We start from the raw sequence: 20,176 nt of genomic DNA, 5'->3' as shown, positions 1-20,176 counted from the left end.
TCATCTGTTTAGTATGGGGTCCTTTAGGGGACATAGGAGACGAAAAAACATGGTAGGATGCAGTCTCTCGCAAAACTTTGTTTTCTGTATTTGCTTGTTTTCTCACTGATGCAGCCCAGAGCTCTTATTTACACCAATTACCCTTATTTATGAGAAAACAACAAATACAGAAAACAAAGTTTTGCAAGAAAATGCTAACATTTTGAGAGAGAGAAGACAAAAGTTTGTATTTCCCTCCCATACTTTTTTTTCTCCTCCCCCATGTCCCTTATGGGACTCCATAGTTTCACACAAAACTGTTAAACAGCTATTTTTGCTGTGCTTGCTCACAAGGGAAATGTTGGGTCTCTGTAAATGAATTAATCAAGGAGTATGGTCCCGACCTGCTCAATTTGGATAGTTTCATGAGATGACCGTAGTTGTGAATCGGCGCTATACAAATAAAGATTGATCGATTGAACTGTCACAAATTAAAAAAAGAAAATAAAACCAAGAAAAATAATACTGGAAAAATCTGGAGAAAAAAAATCCCACCTGTTGTCACAAATAGAATAAATTTGAAAATGGATTCCTCACTTTCCTCTCAGGGTTTCCATAAGATTGAGAAACAAAATGCAGATGTTTTGTCAGGAGGAGTGAGACGAGCTTCAGGGGGCTCACGAGGACAGCTTCTCTCAACATAGACATAACAAAAGTCAAGTTAGTTTTATTCACCCAAAAATATACATTTACCTTAAAGAGCTTTAAAATCTGAACTGCAGAAGATTCACAACAAACAAAAAATGATGAATTCTCTAAATACAGCTGTTATTCATGTGGTGTAAAGTTACAGGTGGAAGCAAGTTAGCAAGAATGAGCAGTGAGAATGTTTTAAGTTGTGAATGTAAGACTTAAGAGTTTTATCCCCTTCATATATTTCTTGTGACGTTTTAATCCAGAAAAAAGCAGACACATCTGTATTTTTAATACCACTTTCTCCAGCAGGGAGCAGTAGCTCCAAACAAACCGTGGTCAACCCTTCAAAAACTCAGGATGTGTTAAAACAAAATTAAAGCACGTGAGGAGAACATGTTGGAAGCCGCTGAGGGGCATTCGTTGAAAATCTGATTGATTATAAAGTTTCCCATAGCAACCCTATACCTTCATAAATATGTAGCCAGTCAGCTCAGGGGCAGCAATCACTGATAACACAAATTACTTTTCAAATAACTTTTCTATTTATTGACTCAACAGCAGTGATGTAGGATGTGAGATGTTAGTTCACATTGCCAGATGTTTTAGGAGAGATTTTTTTATCGTAGTATTTTGGGACAAATGATTCTCCAGTCAGAGAAAATTAGCTTGAAAGATAAAGTATTACATAAAGTAAACAATTTGTGATTTATTTTGAGACTCATAATCATTTAACATTTGTGAAAGGAGTCCTCTTTTCAGGCCCCCTTCAGGCCTAAAACAGTTATTTTCTGATCTTGTCTTTTTAAACAATGTGGCTATTAAGTTGTCAACATTTTATAGAATATTAATAATAATTATTATTATTTACGCACTTATTCATATCCAGGATAATGATATAAACATGATATATACAGATACTGTACATGTTGATGAAAACAAACTTTAAAATTACTACAAATAATAATTAAATAGATTTTATTTTCTTAAAGTAGAAAAATCTGTTTCTTTATGGTTTTTGTTGTATGTGTTGTGTTTGTGCACTGTTGCACCTTCGAGCATGAACAAAGAGCCAGGATTCATTCAACCTTTTAAAAACTTTATTTCCATCTACTTCATAAAAAATGAAATAAAAAGTGTTTAAATGTTGACAATAAAACACAACATTATCAAAGTATTTAAAACACATACGGCCTGTATTACAAAATAAGGTTAAGAAGTGAAACCCTTATAAAGGGAATAAACTTACAGCGATCAATATGACTGAAACATGAGTTATCATATAGCATAGCATAGAAATATGGTGACTGATCAGGAGATCATTAATGTGCAGATTGGAATGAAATCAGTCTTTTGTCGACATTTAAGCGCATAATGTCGTCTTTGGTCCCGTTTGAGACTGATCTGCTTATTGTTTTATTGTGGCGGGTTTGATCTTCAGCAGAGTTGTCTTCAAAGAGACGTTTTGTCCTTTTGAGGACGTCCAAAACATCCCTCGTCTTCTGGACTGCTGCGGTCTGAGCACGCTCGGCCTTCTGGGATATCTGCCGTTGAGGTTCAAGTCACCACAGCTGCTGAACCACCAACCACCTGCAACAGAAGAGGGGATTTTCATAAAACAATGCACTGACCTTTACTTTTCACATGTTTGTTTGCTGGTGTTGAGGTTTAAGGTTTTGTTTTTTTGTTGTTTTGAGGATTTTTTTTCTTTATTTCTTTATAAGAATCTACAAACGACCAGGGACAGTGAAGCTGTCTCACCTGAGAGCAGCTCAGCACAGTTGACGTCTGCAGCGAGGTCGTTGTCTCTGTCAGCCGTGGAAAAAGGAAGACCAGACGCTGCGGTCGACATTATTTCCTCCTGACTGCCAGATGAAGCCTCCTCCTCCAGGTGGAGACTGAACTTCTTCTGCTCTCCCTCAAGCTGGAAGTGATAACGAGCTGCCTGCTGCTGCTGTCCCGCCCAATCAGAGAGCTCCACCTGCAGGACGTACTGGCCTTGTTGCGAGAGGGAGTGGATGTTCTCCAAGCCCAACCAGAACTCACCTGAAGGACGAGAACAATCATTAATTTTGAGGTCTAGTGATGCAGATTTTTAAAGAACTTTTTCAGCTTTTTGCTCGTTCTCACCGTTCAGGCTGCCGAAGCCTCTTTTGTAGCTCTCCCACAGCTGGTTGAAGTTCTGGGATCCATCGAGACGTTTCTGGATGACGGTCCAGCCACCTTCTGCAGAGAGAGCAGAGGGAAACAGTTGAGCTAAAGAGGCTTAAAACACCTCACAAGTTTTCTTTTATTGATGCTATATTGGAAAACTTTCTCTTTGTCTACTGAAATGGAAAAATGTGAGATTCTTGGATTTTTTAGGGCAGAGCTGATATCCTTTAAGTAAACTTTAAGTGCTATCCTTTAAATGTTCTCCTCTTAGCTAGAGCTGCAACGATTAATTGCTCCCTCGAAAAATAATCGCCAACTATTTTGATACTTTCAGTCAAGTTTCTGGATTCTGGACTGTTGGTTGGTTAAAGAAACAAACTAAAGACTCTGGAAGACTGTGATGAGCCCTTTCCACAATATTTTTGACATTTTGTCGACTAAACAATCGATTAATCATGAAAATAATCAGCGGATTAATTGGTAACGAGAATAAACTTTAATTGTAGCCCTGTGTGTTTTTACTGACGCCACACAAGGGTGGATACTGAACACCAGAGTGGAGACTTTGCTCTGAGATCGGTGATGTAAGCCTGTTCGACTCACCTGAAGTCATTTCACAGAGGACGTTGAAGGGCTGCGAGCCCTCTGGTTGGATCGTGTAGACGCCGCTGGCTCGCTGCCCTTGTTCAAACAGATCGTGACAGTCTCGGGCCAAACCTGAGGAGAAACCAGAACACAGAAAATTCAGTAACAGGGTCACTGAGTATTCTTTATTCATTTTTTTTGTTCAGACTGAAACAGCAGAGCCGAACAGTCGGTTTCAAGTATGATTCATTACCTTACTTGTGATCAAAGAGCAAAGCTTAGTGTGTCATACAAACGTACAGTTCAGTACAGAACAGTAGGTGTGTTTTAACAGCTGATCTTTGGACTGTGTGAGCTGCTCTGCCAGCGAGTCAAGTATTATAAATTCAGGTGCAAAGGTGAACTCGTTTTCACAACTTTCTTATTTAATCATGTCTGTCGACGTGCACGCTGTCAGGGAATCATTTTCCACCTCAAAATACGTTAAAAAAATGATTAGAGGAGATGTTTTTCTTTACTTATGATCATAAAAAGAGGAAGTTTACTTGCTCCTGAGATAAGGTTCAACAGTTGAGGTCAAATCTCTCTCTTTTTTGTGCAATGTCCATCTTCCATCACTTTTAAACATATTTTTTCAAACACTTTGTTTTCTCACCTGTTATGCTGTGCTCCGCCTCTCCTCTCAGCACCGTCTCTTCGTCTCTCCGTCTGTGTGATTTGACTCTCTTGTGTCCAACCTGGTGGGTCAAGAAAATAAGATTATCACTTTTGTCACCTAACAGAAAATGTATCCTGTTAAAGCTGCAAAAACTCAAAATCTTTGCCGGTGTATTTGTCTAATTTCTAGTCAAAATATCACACTACAGTTAGAATAAGACACGATATCCTAGAAAGGATATTGTGTCTTATATTTGAAGATTTTTTTTCTCATGATGGCAGTAATTTGGTTGACTGTAGCTCTCAGATTTTCTCTCTTTCACCTCCAGCTGGTTCTTCTACTGGTAAACGTGGGCTGAGTCGTGTGAGGTGTCCTGTGACTAATATTAAATGCGGCGTGGCTCACCTTGCTCTGCAGTGTTTGCAGGTGCAGACTCTGCTTTTCCAGTTTGTCTTGTTGCTGCTTGATTTTCTCCACCAGCTGATCGATGCGTCTGTTCTGTGTCAGCAGCAGTCTCTGGAAACAGAAAGAAAACAATATTACTTTCGGGAAAATAGTTGTTTTTTGTCATATTTGGTTTTAGAAAACTGCAATTTTCTAGTTTTGATTTATTTTTTTTGCCTCCAGATCATCTTTCTAAAAGTTTAAATAATCTCTGATGGACGTGGACACTTTTTTATATCATTTACTGATCTGTGTGTTTGAAATTATTAATTATCTCATTGTTTAATCTTAACATGATGACAGAGAACTAATATTTAAGTGAAAAGACAACATAAAAGAGGTATTTTTCTCTCACCTGGATAAAAGAGACTCCTGAGTGATCACTTATGTTGCTGTCCACAACTGGCACCTCATCCACCTTCTCCTCCAGCCTCTTCACCCTGGTCTGGACGTCCTCGCTCTGCCTCTTCACCTCCTCCGCCTTCACCCTCACCTCCTCCGCCAGCTCTGCCACCAGCCTCTCCCTCTCCTCCACCTCTTTGCTCCTCGTCTTCAGAGCCTCGTCTTGCTCCTGCTGCCTCCTCTCCAGGTCGGCCACCGTGCCGTTGAAGGCTTTCAGTTTGGTGTTGATGTCTCTCATCTGGGCTTTGGTCCTGTCCACGTGCTCCTTCAGACCCTGGCCCAGCTGCAGAAGGCCGTGAGCCACCACGTTCACGTCGTCCCAGGAGGCGTGCTTGTCCCGGCCCGGCAGAGCTCTCCTGTCTGTGGGGAAACCGGCTGCTGCGTGCACCAGGATGGTCAGCAGGAGGATGATGAGTTGTGGCATCTTCATCTTGAGTGTGTTTCAGTTTGAAAGCTGGATCTGATGTCTCTCTCTGTCTCTGTTGTCTGCAGCTGAATGGCATTGTGAGGGTTTTTATAGCTCAGTGCTGCAGCAGAGGGCGGCTCTGATTGGCTGTCAGAGCTTGGAGGTGGAGATGAAGAGAGGTCGGGGGTGTGGAAAGTCTTTCATAGAGATCTCCCTCCTGAGGACTTGTACCATGATGCAATCAATGCTCTGAATTACTGATTAAACACTCGCTGCAACAAGTACTGTGCTCTTGTTTTACAACTGATTCACATGTTTCTGACAGTGATTGTGTCTTTTATGCCTCAGTTAGTCTGGATTTTCTTGAATTGAGTAAAATCAATAAGATAGGGTGAAGCCAGATATCATTTTTTTCATTAAAGTTTCAAGTTACAGCATAAGCATGTTCCACTAGTATTAAGTAATTTTCCAACTAAATTTGTGATATCTTCTTGTTCCTTGGCCTTTATTTTAAGAACTATTTGCTGATATTCAGTGTGTTTCATTTATTACTGTGCAATAGCAAGTCTGAACTCAAGTAATTTAATCTAAAAAACAGAATTTTCCAGTTATTTTAACACTTATCACAGCCTACTTGTGTTGGAAACCAGTCGTTACTTTGTGTGAGCAGACTCCATTTCTAAACTAATGTTAGCTACTGTTGCTCTCTGCTAAAATCATCCACAGGCTTGTATAGGCAACCGAGAGAGACGGGGAAGGTCTCATTTTTCACATCATGTTACAATCTGCTCACATAAAAAAGTGATTAATGCATGTAAAATGTATAAATAGTTACAAAGTATGAGGGGCGAAGTTACAAAAATGAAATGTTAAAAATAGAGGGCCAAAAAGAAATGTGAAATGAAAAATTAAGTGATTTGATTAATTTAAAGCCGATTTGATGCAATGTTTTATCATTTAAAGAATGTGTTCCTCAAGGGTGAAAGTAACAAAAAATAACTGACAAAAATGGAAATGATGAAAACGCTTACGAATTAATAATGTGAATGGAAAAGTAGAGTGATAAACTGTCAATTGATGTAATAAACCTGATTGACTTTCTGTTTCTGTTTTGCAGTGCGCTGATGCAGGGATGTGAAATGGTTTCTGTTTTATTTTTTGTCACTTGAAGAACTTTACAAGTCTGTGTCAGAAATTTGTCCAGTGACAGTTTGTAGTTTTTTGTTGGTGAAAAAATTTAAACATCCATCTTTTATCAAGCTCTGCTCCATATATTTGCTATGTAGAATTGAAAAACTAAGCGTATTTTCATTATCAATTAACCTGCTGATTAGTTTCTTTAATTATACATTTAGAATTAAGTCTTCTTTTTTCTTTCCAACAGTCCAAAACCCTCAAGATTTAGAGTTTACTACAAATTAAGACCTAGAAAATCTGTGAATTTTCACATTAGTGAACCTGGAACCAGTAAATGTTTGAGAATTTTGCTTGAAAGATTAGTAAAACAAATCTGTGTTTTGTGCGTATTTAGCATGGTACACCTTCAAATAATGGCCCCGGTTGTCAGATTTAGTATCTTTGTCCTCCACAAATAAAACCCAGACAGCTGAATTGTGTTGTTCATCTCAGTGGGTGAAGCCTCCACTTGCTGTGTGTCTTCAGCATGAATCAGGAATGCTGGAAAAAAATTCAAAGATGGAGGAGTCAGTGTGAGAAGTAGGGGAAAGTTCACCCCTCAGGCCTTTTACACACTCATTCCTGACAACAAAATCCAACAATCACACACGCATGCACACACCCAGACACAAGGCACGTGGTGTACTGATGAGGTGCAGATGCCAAACAGTCAGACACACACATGCAGGACATTGTGGCAAAGCACTTTACTCAGAAAAGGGAAACACATGACTAGGATAAGGATACTTTTCAGCAAAGAAAGCCCCAAATTACTCATTTCTAGTTTCTAAATTGTGAGAATTTACTGCTTTTCTTTGTCTAGTGATAGTTGACTGAATATTTTGGGGTTTTGGATAAAAACAAGCAATTTATAGATGTAATATATAAGAATTCTGCATTAACATGACTAAAACGACCTCAAAGACCTTTTGTTACCTTGTTGTTGTCCTAAATGTTTCCAACAATGTTCAAACCTTGAGAAATCCACAAGTTTACTGAAGGTAACTGTGCGTTTCATTTGGTCCCCTTTCACTAATTCCTCGACAGGACACTTGGTGAATGAGACTAAACTTGCAGATGTGCAGCCAGGTTGATAAACAGGAGTGTAGCTAAATCAACTCTTTAATCCCTAAAGTTAAAAAGTAACGTCTGAGCTCTGGATCAGAGCAGAATCTGATGTGACTCTGGTTGTTTATTCCTCCAGTACTTGATAGATTTAGTTGATAGTAACAATAATTGTAAGTTGCAACCCCAATCTTGTGTATAAAAAATCTTGTGCTTAGGCACAGCTGTGCTATAAGATGAATGCTTAAGTCAACATGCTAACATGCTAATATTAAGATATAACGTTCACCATGTTCACTATCTTAGTTTAGTGTGTTATCATGTCAACATTTGCTCATCTCGGCCTCGTGGTTGGTGCTAGTTGAAAAATCAGCGGATCACCAACAACCCAGTCACCAGAATAAATGTTGGCAATCTATGTTTCAGCATTTGTTGCAACTTTACGTTTCTTTGCGTTCAGTTTTCTATTTCATGTTGTGACAGTGCTGTGCTTATGCTCTGGTTAGGTTTGGGCACAAAAACTACTTGGTTAAGTTGAGGAAAAGATCATGTTTTGGCCTAAAATACTTGTTTTGGTCGCTACAAACACAGCTGGAAATTGTCCCCAGGTGTCCTTAAAAATACCCAGTAATGTCAAACTGCGGTCACTGGCTTGGCAGCCTTCTCACCTGTAACTCACTCCCCCACCATCCGCTCCACCTCCCGAAATCAAGTCAGTTTATAAACAAGTAATGTGAACGTGATAAGGTACTCATTGTAGAAATGTCAATATAGTAAGTATGACAGGTACAAATGTGAATGTCAAATGTTAGTAGTATTTGTCCTCTGTGAACCATGAATGGTTGTACCAAATTTCACAGCAATCCATCCGATATTTATTGGGATATTTCAGCCTGGACCAAAGTCGAGGACAGAGCCACGAGGCCAGCAGAGCTAAGAAACAATAAAATGTCAACAAAAGGTAAAATGTCAGAGTGGTTAAAGTTTGACTGTAGTCACTGAGTATCACACTGCTGTAAGACCAAACAACAATGGCTCCATTTAAAAACTAAAACTGAAAGAAACATATAATCCCTCTGCAGTCATTAATTTTCTGCACTCTCACTCAGCACACAGACTAAAAAAGCGAGAAATTCGAGAGTTGATGGCTTGGAGGCGTTTTAAAACAACCAAATTTGTTTAATTTGTAAAAAAGATAAAACATAGTGGCTCAAAATGAAACCAGTCAAAGAGAAACTATATCGTATATTTGCATGACATTTTGCACAGTTACAAAGTGCATTGAGATAAAACTAAGACAAACATTGACAAATATGAACCAGGATACCTTATTTGTGTTCTAAATATAGCTTCAGGACATGTAGCTACTGTTACGACATTATTTTCTGTCAAAGTTCAGACAGCCCTGAAACATGACGTTTAAAATACAATGACACTCTACTGCACATGATGGATCCTGATCCCTCGTGATTCAGTGCACGTTTCTGCAGGCTGCTGTTCTGCACGTATCCTCGATCCTCCTGCTCCCAGCTGACGTGAGGCCGAGCATTGTGAGTAATGCTGCTGTCTCCAGAATCAGCTGGACGGGGCATTTTCCACGTTACTCAGCTGCATCGGGACAAAGTGTTCGACTTGTAGACGAGGTTGTGTTTGGACTTGGCAGCTCCTATGTTCACGCCTCGGCCGGGTTACAATAACAGCTGCTTTCCTGCAAGTTAGAATAAACATTCAGGGGTTCAGAAACCGGAAGATCGGAGTGTTTGTGTTAAAATCTCTCATTTATATTTGTGGTGGTCATCACAAAATCTTGTAACTAAATCTTCAGAGTCAGGATGTTCTGAAACCAGTTCAGAAAATGAGGGCGCTTTGATTCAAGAGTTTATTGACAGCTGCCAGCAAATTATGAGCCCAAACCAAAACAAAACTTCCACATCCTTATTTTCTTTGATTTATGTGACTCTTTTAAGTGATAATCAGTCGTTGCGTTGATGTTTTACTTTTGTTAATGCTGCAAAAATACTGTCAAGTCTCCAAATAAAGACTGCAGCTCATAAGCAATACCTTTCAGCTAAAAAGAGCCAAGAGCTACAATTGCATTGCACATCATCATCTCCTCTCATGCTGGTTTCACTCTAATTTCAGTTCAGAAACATTTTTACACTGAAGGATCATAATTAAGTGGTATTTGCTCAGATCATTTATAGGTGGCAGATTTGGCTTAGCAACACAGTCACCAGAATAAATGTTGGCAATGTGCGTTTCTGCAAACCATCGATATGTTGAAACTTTACATTTCTTTATGTTGCAGCTTTTCTTTAGGTTCAATTTTTCTATTTTATGTTTTGACAACACTGTCCTGTTCTGCTCTGGTTAGATTCAGACACAAAACTTGTTTAAGGTTAGGAAAAGATCATGTTTTGGCTCATGTTACCTGTTTTGGTTGCTATAAAAATGGCTGAAGATGTTCTGACCTTGAGTCAAAAACATCTGTTTTTGTCGACACAATTGCGGCTGGAAATTTTCCCGAGGTCTCCTTAAAAACTTGCCAGTGGTGTCACCCTTACTAATATTGAAACACAGTCTGGAACTGTGGTCACTGGCTTGGCAGCTTTCTCACCTGAAACTTCCCCACCATCCCCTCCACCTCTCGCTATGACATGCACAAATCTGAACATATCACTTGTTTGCAGAAACTTTAACTACCAACATTTTATCATGGCGACTTTTTAACAATCATGGCTGTCACCAGCGTTACCGACCGAGAAACATCAAGAGAATAAGTTCCAAATTACATTTCTACAAACAAGGCTTGATATTTCCTACACTAACCAAACTTTTACTGTCCACATCCAGTGGACATAGTAAATCCCATGTAATGGTACGTTCAGGTGAGGTCATGTTCAGTGTTCATCGAAGAAATCCATTCACTGAAACACTGATGTTGATGATTTTTGGTTTCTTAAAGCTCCAACTACACAAACTGTGATGTATGTTGATGTGTTGATGCTGTCAGACCCACAACTTAATATTTTACTCTTAAAGCTCTCACAGTGTTTTCGGCCACCGTAGGCAGCTGCTTTCAGAGAAAAAGCTCAGAAAACCGACTCTATCAATCTGAATTAGCTACTAGCTGGTGAACAGAACAGAACATTTAGCAGCTGAAGAGCCTTATTTTTTTCCTCAGGAGTTTGTGGAGATCAAAAAGAGATCTTTAAGAGAGTAAATATTGGACTTGCATTCACCAGGTAGCCAGAAACACAACTCCAAATTCAAGATAATGTTGCGCTTTAACTGTTTTATGTTTAAATAAGTAACTGTTTGCTAACAAGTTAACCATATCCACTTTATAAGGTGATTGATTATATGTCAGTGTGTTCACAGCTCGTTATACTTCACATAAGTCGCCCAAAAAAATCACTTAACACAGGTTTAAAGTGATGCTCCACCATAAAAAATCTTTTTGGTATGAAATATTTGCCATCGCTAGACTTAAAAGTTTGTAGCTGCATTCACTTGATCAATTAAAACATTTGAAAATCAAACTTAAACACTGGACCATCCTTTTTAATAGACAGGAAATTAAGGAATGGAAGGATTTTTATGCTGTTGAGGTCGGTCACACTTGGGCTAAATATGAGATGAAAGCCTTAAAGAAAGCAATGCTGCTGTTTATGGACCTTTAAACTTCCCTTCGCATACTAAAACTTTGACCTAATACACTCCAGTTCAAATTAGCCTTAATTTTAACATGTCAGTGTGGCAAAGTTCAGTTGTAGATGCTGAGTGCCGTCATCTCCCTGCATGTTTTTTAGGATAAGTTTTACCCATCCATCTCTGTATCTGTGATTTGAGAGTGGTGGATGACACTGACAGGCAGATAAATGATAAAATGAGAGCACTGTCCCTAAACTTCAGATTAAGTTTTCATCTTCTACGCATCCTCAAACATTTCCCTGATTTGTTTGTGGAGCTCGAGGGTAGATAACAGCAAAACATGATGTCCATCAGGTCTGCACATGTACAGTACATGAGCTTCCACAGAAGGGCGGGGAGTTGCTGGTGGGGGGAGACTGTGTTTTCAGGCATCAGTGGGTTAGTGTGTGAAAGGTGAGGGTGTTGTCACGTGTCTGGTATGTTGCATCAGCCTCTCGGGCAGAAAATACCTCTGGACTCTGTTTAGGATCAGACATGCACAGCTGGAGGGCAACTCGCTGGGAGACTGAACCCCAAGTGACAAAAACATCCAGAAGTGCTGCATTTGGAGTCAGAAATTATTTTAAGATTTAGTTGGGATTTTTGTATCAGTTACTTCAAATGACACAGTCTGTTCACTTAAACACAATAAAGCCATTAACAGAAAACCTCAAGGTAGTGAAACAGAGACTTTAGCCAACATCAAGCTTATTGACTGATGTTGTAAGGCGATAAATACACCGAGTAGAATTCTTTCTACGCTTCCACATTACCTCAGCGTTGGCATTAACAATTAATGTGGATTAAAGAAATAGTTTGATATTTTTGGAATTTCACTTATTTGTGTTCTTGCCAAGAGTTTGGAAAACGATCATACGAAGACACGTCGCCATGCCCCCAGGAAGAGCGCCATGCATTGACAGTTGAGCATCACAACCCCCGCGAAATGAGTACCCAAAAGTCAGTCAATCTTCAGTGCAAGTCATGAAGTTGTACTTACTTTTCCTTATATTACATTTGATTGCTCCGTTGTACACGCAACACCGCTCGACAGACGCAACACGCTGTTTCACCCAATGCGCTTTTCTAAAGCAGCCTCACCTGAAGCAACAGGTCCAGCTTGATCGGGGCCTTCGGTAAGAAGATTAAACTCCATGCCCGTTTTTTTTATCTCACTGATTTACATGTTATGTCTCATTTATTAAGGTTGTACAAAAAACAGAACAGTTTTTGGTTTTCAGGGGAGTTACTTGCCAAACTATTTCTTGGCAGTACCAGTAACTTACCAGAACCTAGCTGAGCAAAGGTCCAGAACAACGCCTCATTATTATGCTAAATTGTTAGTTAGTGAACTTTAGAAGTGCTGGTAGGTGGATTTTGTTAACTTCTTTAACAGAGCAAGGCTAGCTGTTTACCTCTGTTTCCAGTCATTATGCTAAGCTAAGCTAACCAGCTGCGAGTTTCATATTTGTTGGACGTGTATGAGGGAGGTATCAATTCTCTTATCTGACTCTCAATTAGAGAGTAAACAAGCGTATTTTCCAAAATGTCAAACTATTTCTTAAACCAAATTTTGCTTTGCAGTTTTTCATAATTTAAACAGCAAGTTATATCTATTTCCAGTCTGCTTTTAAATTATCTAATTACAAACAAATAGACACAAATCACCAGATATTCTGTTAAAAATACCATCATTTTACCTGAATGTTTTATTCTTCTTTTTGTTCATGAACTTGTTTCCGAGAGTAAATCAAAGTTTTGCAAAGCAGTCTTCAGTTCTGTCTTCTGTTTTCTAGCAGCACCTTCAGCACATTTGGAACAAAAGAAAAGTGTGTGAAAGGTAGCGCTCGTATACAGTTTCATATGTTGATGTCATGGGGGACTCCTTAAAAGCAGCTGTTATTTACAATTCAAAGGTTGATTCTCTGTTCATTCACTTGCATCACACTGACCTTTTACCCAGATTCCACGCCCACACATCATCTGTATCCCTGTGTTCCCGCACGCTTTGGGACCTGCTGCCTTTTTTTTCTTTTTTTGCAATGTGATTCTCCAGCTCGAACTTTAACCTAGAAAGCAGCATCGTTTCCATCAAGGCATCGTCTCCCTGATCAAAGAGTGTAACAGAGGCAGAGGCTGTGGCCGCAACTTTACTTTTCCTGTTTTCATCAGGGTGTTAATGAGGCCACATGGCAACAACTGTTAAACACTGTCTCTGTAGTTTTAGGCTATTAAATTAGCACCTAAAGCAGAAAGTTCATTGTCCTTGAAGTGTTAGTGTGTTTAGTTTTTTCTGCTATGCTTTCAAAAGTCTGCTTATCATTATTATCAAGCAGAATCATCAAGTCAAACTAATTTATTCAATACTTCTAACCACTCAATTTTTTTCTTTTACTTACGTTTACTTTGTTTTTGACTTCTATGGATCAAAAACAAACTTTCAGTCTCAACTTGTAACCATCCTTACAGTGAACTAAAGTGGCTGTAGACTGGCGTGCTTCAAATAAACTCTTTCGCACAGCATTTTGGCATTTTGACATCTTGTTGTTGTGGACAACCACAGTTGAAGACGGGGTAAACAGCTGGCCATACCTGGAAGATACAGTAGCTGTAAGCCTCAAAATTAGCAGTATACAAAATACAGTCACTGATTTCCTGTTAAAAAATACACTCAGTTACCTAACCCAAGTAAAATATTACAGTAATGTAACCTGATTACTTTATGTTACATTTGGATTACCTCAATATCAAACATATGCAAATAAGGACATGAGAAAAGAAATGTCAATTCTATTTTATCTTCACTCGGGTAATGTTGTGTGAGACTCGTAAAGTGTTGTCACTTATGTATAATTCTTTATTATAAAATTGTAGTCCTGTTTGTAATGCGCTTTTTTACTTAATGTATCTGTAATCTAATGTATCCTTAATAGCATACAATTACCAGTATTAGTAGTAACCACATGATTAATACTTCGACCAATAGTAGTTACTGGATGTAACTCCAGTTCTGTGATACATGTGGCTGTTGCAGTTATTGTCAGTTCAGTAACCTATTCTATTGTTTTGGTGTGAGGATGTTCTGAAAATTGCTGCTTTCAGACTGAGAGAAAGTGCACGAGACAGATCGCACTATGTGAACTGTCTCCCCTCTGCACAGTTGGCTAATCAGGATGTAAACTTGTGTGATGTCCAATCTTCAGTTTTGAAAAGTTACAGAAATTGACAGATGCTGAGCCTCCAGTTTGGACATTGTAAAAGTATTTGTATGGCTTCTGCTGAAGCACGTTGAGTCTTGTTCAGACTAACTTGAGGAGGCTTTGTTGGTGCTCAATAGGCAGCTGGATTTTGTGCTTTTCTTCAAGTATGAAATGAACTAATGGCTGTTTTGGCCCAGAGGTTGTGTTTGCATCAAGAAAATCAATTAATCTTTTACGTGAGAGCTCACTGTTTACTGTCTTTCTCTTAAATCCTTTAAGTCTCTACAGGAAGTACATTAATGGTTATAGGCCCATGTTGCTGTGAAGAGACTCACCTAAACTCAACTAAAACTTTATGTGACTTTCGACTCCGACCTTTGTCCACCACATCAATAAATCAAACGAGTTTCATCACTGAAATGGCATGTCCACTGTTTAAAAGAATGAAACTGGCTCCTAGTTTCATCTTAACAAAAATGAATAACATCACATATCATCTTTAAACTCGCTATTTCTCAGTCTTCTTACATAAAAAATAAATAACTCATCGACCTCTGCTCCATTTTTGAAAATAAAACCCCAGCTGACCTCTCTTTGTCAGGGTTTTAACCTCTGTCTCAGTCCAGATATTTACTCTAATGGGGCGGCATCACTGGTTCACAGCACCCTCCCATCACGCTTAAAGCTCTGCTTGGCCGTGAACTCGCTGTGATACAGGTCAAATCGCTCTCTTACAGAGTTCACCTTTCACCCAGAAAGCAGGAGGAAAGCCTGACGAGTGTGAGAGGGAAGGGAAAGCGTTAACATGTCCAGCCCAGATGACTGCGTTTCTAACCAAATGTGTGGTGTTTATAGTTTTTAGGATGTTTTGAGATTAATATAAAAATCCAAAGAAAATAATCAAAACTCTTGTTACCACGTCTGTTGTTTTATTCACATGGACCAAACCTTTTTTCATACAGTAGTGCAAGTCGTAATCAGAAGATTAGAAATGTCATCAAGAGACAAATTCATTTTAAATACTGCCTTTTTTTAACTGAAGTTGCTGCTACTTTGTCCTGATATTCAATATAATGTGTAGGAGGAATATTTAGATGATAACAGGACCCTAAAATTCATTATTCATTATATGAACATAAATTTTTATTCAACGTTCCAACATTAACTTCAGCCCATTACAGTTATATCAAAGGGGAAAAGAGTTAAGCTGGATATTGTTAAATTATGCATATTAACAGGGATTTGTAGATCTTGTTTAAGAAATTAATTGACATTTGTTTCTGACCCGTCTTACAGTCCTGTTGATGAATTCTTTTGTAGCTTTATTCCAATGTCGCCATTTGAGTCTTGCATAATGTACATTTTTTCCTTTTTTTCATCCAGTTGAGCTCCTTTAGTCTCAAGATATGGGTCAGTTTTTCCATTAAGAAGATTTCGTCAATGATTATTAGCCGCTGGTTCTTTGTCAGCGGAGCCACCTTTCCAGTTTCTTGTAATAGCTTTTTTACTTGCTACTTACACTAATTTAATCAAATATGTGTCACTTCCCCTGAGAGAAATGTCACAAATAAAGTACCAAAAGAGTGGGCCGAGTAGTTTTAGCTGTTTGAGTTTGACGTGTGCCATCACATCCTCCAGTCAGCGTCTTCTGCACCTCCAGCTGCAGGCCAACAAATGTGACTGTGTGTGGATGCCTTAATCTACTCTTGAATGTTTTTTCAGATGGAGCTCTTTCAACTGTAGTTTTCTGTTGTACCTGATGCTCATTGATGAGTAATTAACCGGATCATAGATAACTGCCAGGACATTTCTGATATATGTAAATGAACAGTAGTTTTAACACAATTTGCACTGTCAGGTTGATAAACAGGAGTGAAGATAAATCCACTTTTTAATCCCAAAAATATAGAAGTAGCCTCTGAGCTCTCCTCCCGTCAGTAAATGGCTCCGGATCAGAGCAGAATTTAATGTGACTCCTGGATGTTTATTCCTCCATAAAGTCTGGCTCACTCTCCTCATTTGATTGAGTTTATCTAATGAGGAACTTGAAGTTTACATATGAATTTAAAACTAATAACTTTGTGTTGTGGAACAAAAACAATTACAATTCAAAGCGTCACCTTGCGATACTTATAAACACTACAGTAAATGATTAGTAGGTTCATAAAAACATCAATCGTTAATGAAAGTCGTCATTAGATGCATTTAATGACTACTTAAACTTGTTTTTCTGAAGCCACACCAGGAGCATGTTTCCCTCCTCATAGACCTTGAAACTGATTCAAATGTGTTTATGACTTCTTCCTGTTTGGTCAAGCCTGCACTCTCCTTGAGGCCCAGTGAAAAGAAAACATGTTTTGCTGCCAGCACCTCTGGACTTTGATTCATACTCACTCAGAGCTGTCGGACAGGTATCCTCCTATCTCCATCCTGTCAGTACCACTCGCTGCTCAGTGGGGAAATTACTTTATGGGTTTTTGTTATGATAAAGAGCTGCTGGCCTCTAAATCTGTTTGTCCGTGCTCGGTCATTCACAGTGTACAAAGGTTTATATAAGGTTACAATGAAGAGCGGTTCAGCTAATGTTCACAGTGAAAACAACAGTAGAAGTGACCTGACGTGAACTTGAGATCACGGCTGAGGTTAAAAGTAAAAAGTAACCTGTGAGCAGATAGAACTGTAAATATTAGAGGGGCACGGACCGTGTTCTTTCCAAAACAACAACAAAGAACTGTTTGTCTTGGTTTAGTCTAAAGATCAGGGTGCGTTACTTTCACCTGTGTTGTATGAGTAATATAAAAACTAACACCCAAAATGATCAAACCATGGAGGAATCACTACTTTATGAGTTTTTTTGACTGCAGAAGTAATAAAACATGATTTGATAAAATACAAGATGGAGTAGATAGATACAGGAATTGTTATGCTCTTGAGGACAGAATGATCCAACCTGCCATTATTTGTGATTGTACGATGTAAGTATGCTTGATTTCTTGGTAACTTGATATAATATAATATAAACTGTAGCAACAACAGCTAAAAAAAGAAGTAGTATAAGCTATTAAGTTCTCTTGCTGCAGAGGAAGCTGCATGTAATCTAATGAATTGCCTCCAGCGATGTCACTCAGTGGCTAAGTTGCATTGTGGGTAATGTAAGCACCAGATTGTGAGCAGTCCACTGGTCTAAAAACACTTTTCGACTCATTGTGCCTACATTACCCACAATGCAACCAAGCTACTGAGTGACATAACTGGAGGCAATTCATCAGATTACATGCAGCTTCCTCTGGAGCCTACACTACTTTTTCCACTATGCAGCTGTGAAAAGCTGTGAACGTACTACAAATGTAGTGGGGGGAAAAAGTACAAAGTATGTTATGTATAACACGGTAAGACTCAAATTGAGTACAAGTACCTAAAATGACTGAAATATACTTGAGTAAATGTACTTTTTTACATTCCACCACTACTTACATACATGTGGAGTGAGCACGAATGATTATTTCCTGGCTTTGTCAGTGTTTCACTCATGAATAAAAACCATCTTGCTCATGGAAATAATGACTCAGTCTGAGCGATACATTCTCCAACATGGCACCCTATTTTCTTTGGGTGTTCGGGTTCGCTCTCTCGGTGCATTCAGAGGAGAAATGATGATGTTTATTGCCACCAACGTTTATAATGTGATAAGAGGAGTCAGTACACGGTGTCGGTCTTATAGGACTGACAACAGCTGATTAATGTTTGTGTCTGAGCTGTGATGCAACAGTGAAGAACAATAACTTTAGGTCAGGGTCAGGGTCATGTCAAAAGGACTTTGAGTGAGATACATTTTCTTTCCTAAATGATAAGTAGAAAAGATAAAAATTCATTATGCAATACAAGATTTGCACGACAAAGGCAGTTGTTGCCCCCTAATTCTTCACAAAAATAGGTGAAACTACTAAATGAAGGGACACTTTACCTTTATATCACCTAAGTTCTTCTGAACTTTGTTCAGTAAATTATTCTTGATTAATAAAAACCTATATTTGTTCTTAGAGAATAATTAAAAAAAATAAAAATCAGTTGCAGTGGAGTTTAGCTGACAGCAGTCAAACAGGGTTGGGAGGATGAGGGTGTGTTCATGTCTCTTGGGTCTGATCTACTTCACTGAGTGAGTGTGACACAGTGGACGAGAGGTCAGACCGACCTGGAGGAAAGAGAAGCTATAAAATGTCTCAACGCATCCGTCTTCCTCCATCTGTACGCTCCATCAGGAAACTGTCCGTATATAAACTGACTGCTCCACCTACATCAGGGTCAGGCTATTTTTAGTGGGAGGGAAACAGCTATTCATGGGTTGATCATTAAAATTCAGTTATATAATATACATTATGCATAATGAGAACTTTTAGTTTTTATACTAGGTACTTTTTCTCCCAGTTATAAAGTGGAAGTAGTAGCATAAAATGGAAATACTCAAGTAATGCTAATGTAAAGTACTAATACTACAAAATGTCTTCTTTGAGTAAAAAGATGACACTACATCTTGATTAAAAGTAAAGATATTGTGTCACCCGTATGAATTGTACTTCAGTTAAACTCTTAAAGCATCTGATGTTAAATGCAGTGATTTAATGTAACTAAGTATATTTACTCAAGTACTGTGCTTAAGTAGAATTTTGAGGTACATGTACTTTGCTTGAGTATTTTCATTGTCTTCTACTTTATACTTCCATCGCACTACATTTTGGAGGCAAATATTGTACTTTTTACTCCATTACATTTATTTGATTACTTTGTTACCTTGCAGATTACATGCTGCATCAGAGCCAAAGTAGTTGTTTTTTAAATATATTTGTTTCTTTGTCAATCGCATAAAATGAAAAATAAAACACTGACTGCAATAATTAGAAAAATTATGAATGTTGACCCAAAGTTTACAGTATAAACATACGTGTAAATATATGTATGATTTACTCAAACTTGCCATTTTGATACTTAAGTTCTGTAATATGAGATACTTTAAAACTTTTCCCTGAGGTACTGGGTGACTTTCACTTTTACCAAAGTAATATTTTAACACGATATCTTTACTTTTGCTCAAGTATGACTTTTGGATACTTTTCACAACACTGGTTAAATGTATTTAAGTATCAAAAGTACAAGTAATAGTAAATTACACATATATTTACATATATAGTCTTTACTACAGGTCGACTGTTTATGCTATAATTATATATAATATTATATATCAGAGTCAATATTGTGCATTTTTCTGATTATTATATTTGTGTTTTCTTAATCTGATTGTCGATTAAATAAATAAATAAATATAATTATCACATAGATGTACTGGTGTAAATATACAATATTTTCCTCCAAAATGTAGTGGGATGAAAGTAGCAGACAATGGAAATACTCAAGTAAAGTACCTCAAAATTGTACATAAGGACAGTACTTGAGTAAATGTACTTAGTTACATTCCACCCTTTGAAAGGAATTGCTAAGGGAGTCAATTTTAAGGTCTTTCCAAACGACCACAGAGGTCACATATTTGGTATTGATAAGTATCTGTTTCTCCAGGGTGACCCCAGAGAGGTTTAAACTGTTGACCTCATCCTCTTCTGGCCTGTGCTGCGGTCCGTTCGCAGTGTTTTGACAGTGTCATGTTGACCATTTTAATCCATTTCTAAGGTGTTCTTGTTGTTTCTGTCGGTCACGGCGACCTGCCAATCC

At 38.3% G+C, this 20,176-nt stretch overlaps 1 protein-coding gene across 1 annotated transcript; it reads right to left on the bottom strand.

Annotated features, from left to right (window-relative positions):
- Positions 1-1,754: 1,754 nt before the first annotated feature.
- LOC141005455 (angiopoietin-related protein 4-like) lies at positions 1,755-5,404 on the bottom strand. Its single transcript, XM_073477317.1, has 7 exons — positions 4,869-5,404; positions 4,475-4,585; positions 4,067-4,148; positions 3,430-3,543; positions 2,803-2,898; positions 2,434-2,718; positions 1,755-2,262 (listed from the first exon to the last, which is right to left on the bottom strand). The coding sequence occupies exons 1-7, from the start codon at positions 5,343-5,345 to the stop codon at positions 2,081-2,083; spliced, it is 1,347 nt and encodes a 448-aa protein (XP_073333418.1). The 5' UTR covers positions 5,346-5,404; the 3' UTR covers positions 1,755-2,080.
- Between the last annotated feature and the right edge of the window lie 14,772 nt (positions 5,405-20,176).

Source organism: Pagrus major, chromosome 11, assembly GCF_040436345.1.
Source record: "Pagrus major chromosome 11, Pma_NU_1.0".
Taxonomy (NCBI): domain Eukaryota; kingdom Metazoa; phylum Chordata; class Actinopteri; order Spariformes; family Sparidae; genus Pagrus; species Pagrus major.
This window is presented reverse-complemented; position numbering and strand designations above follow the sequence as displayed.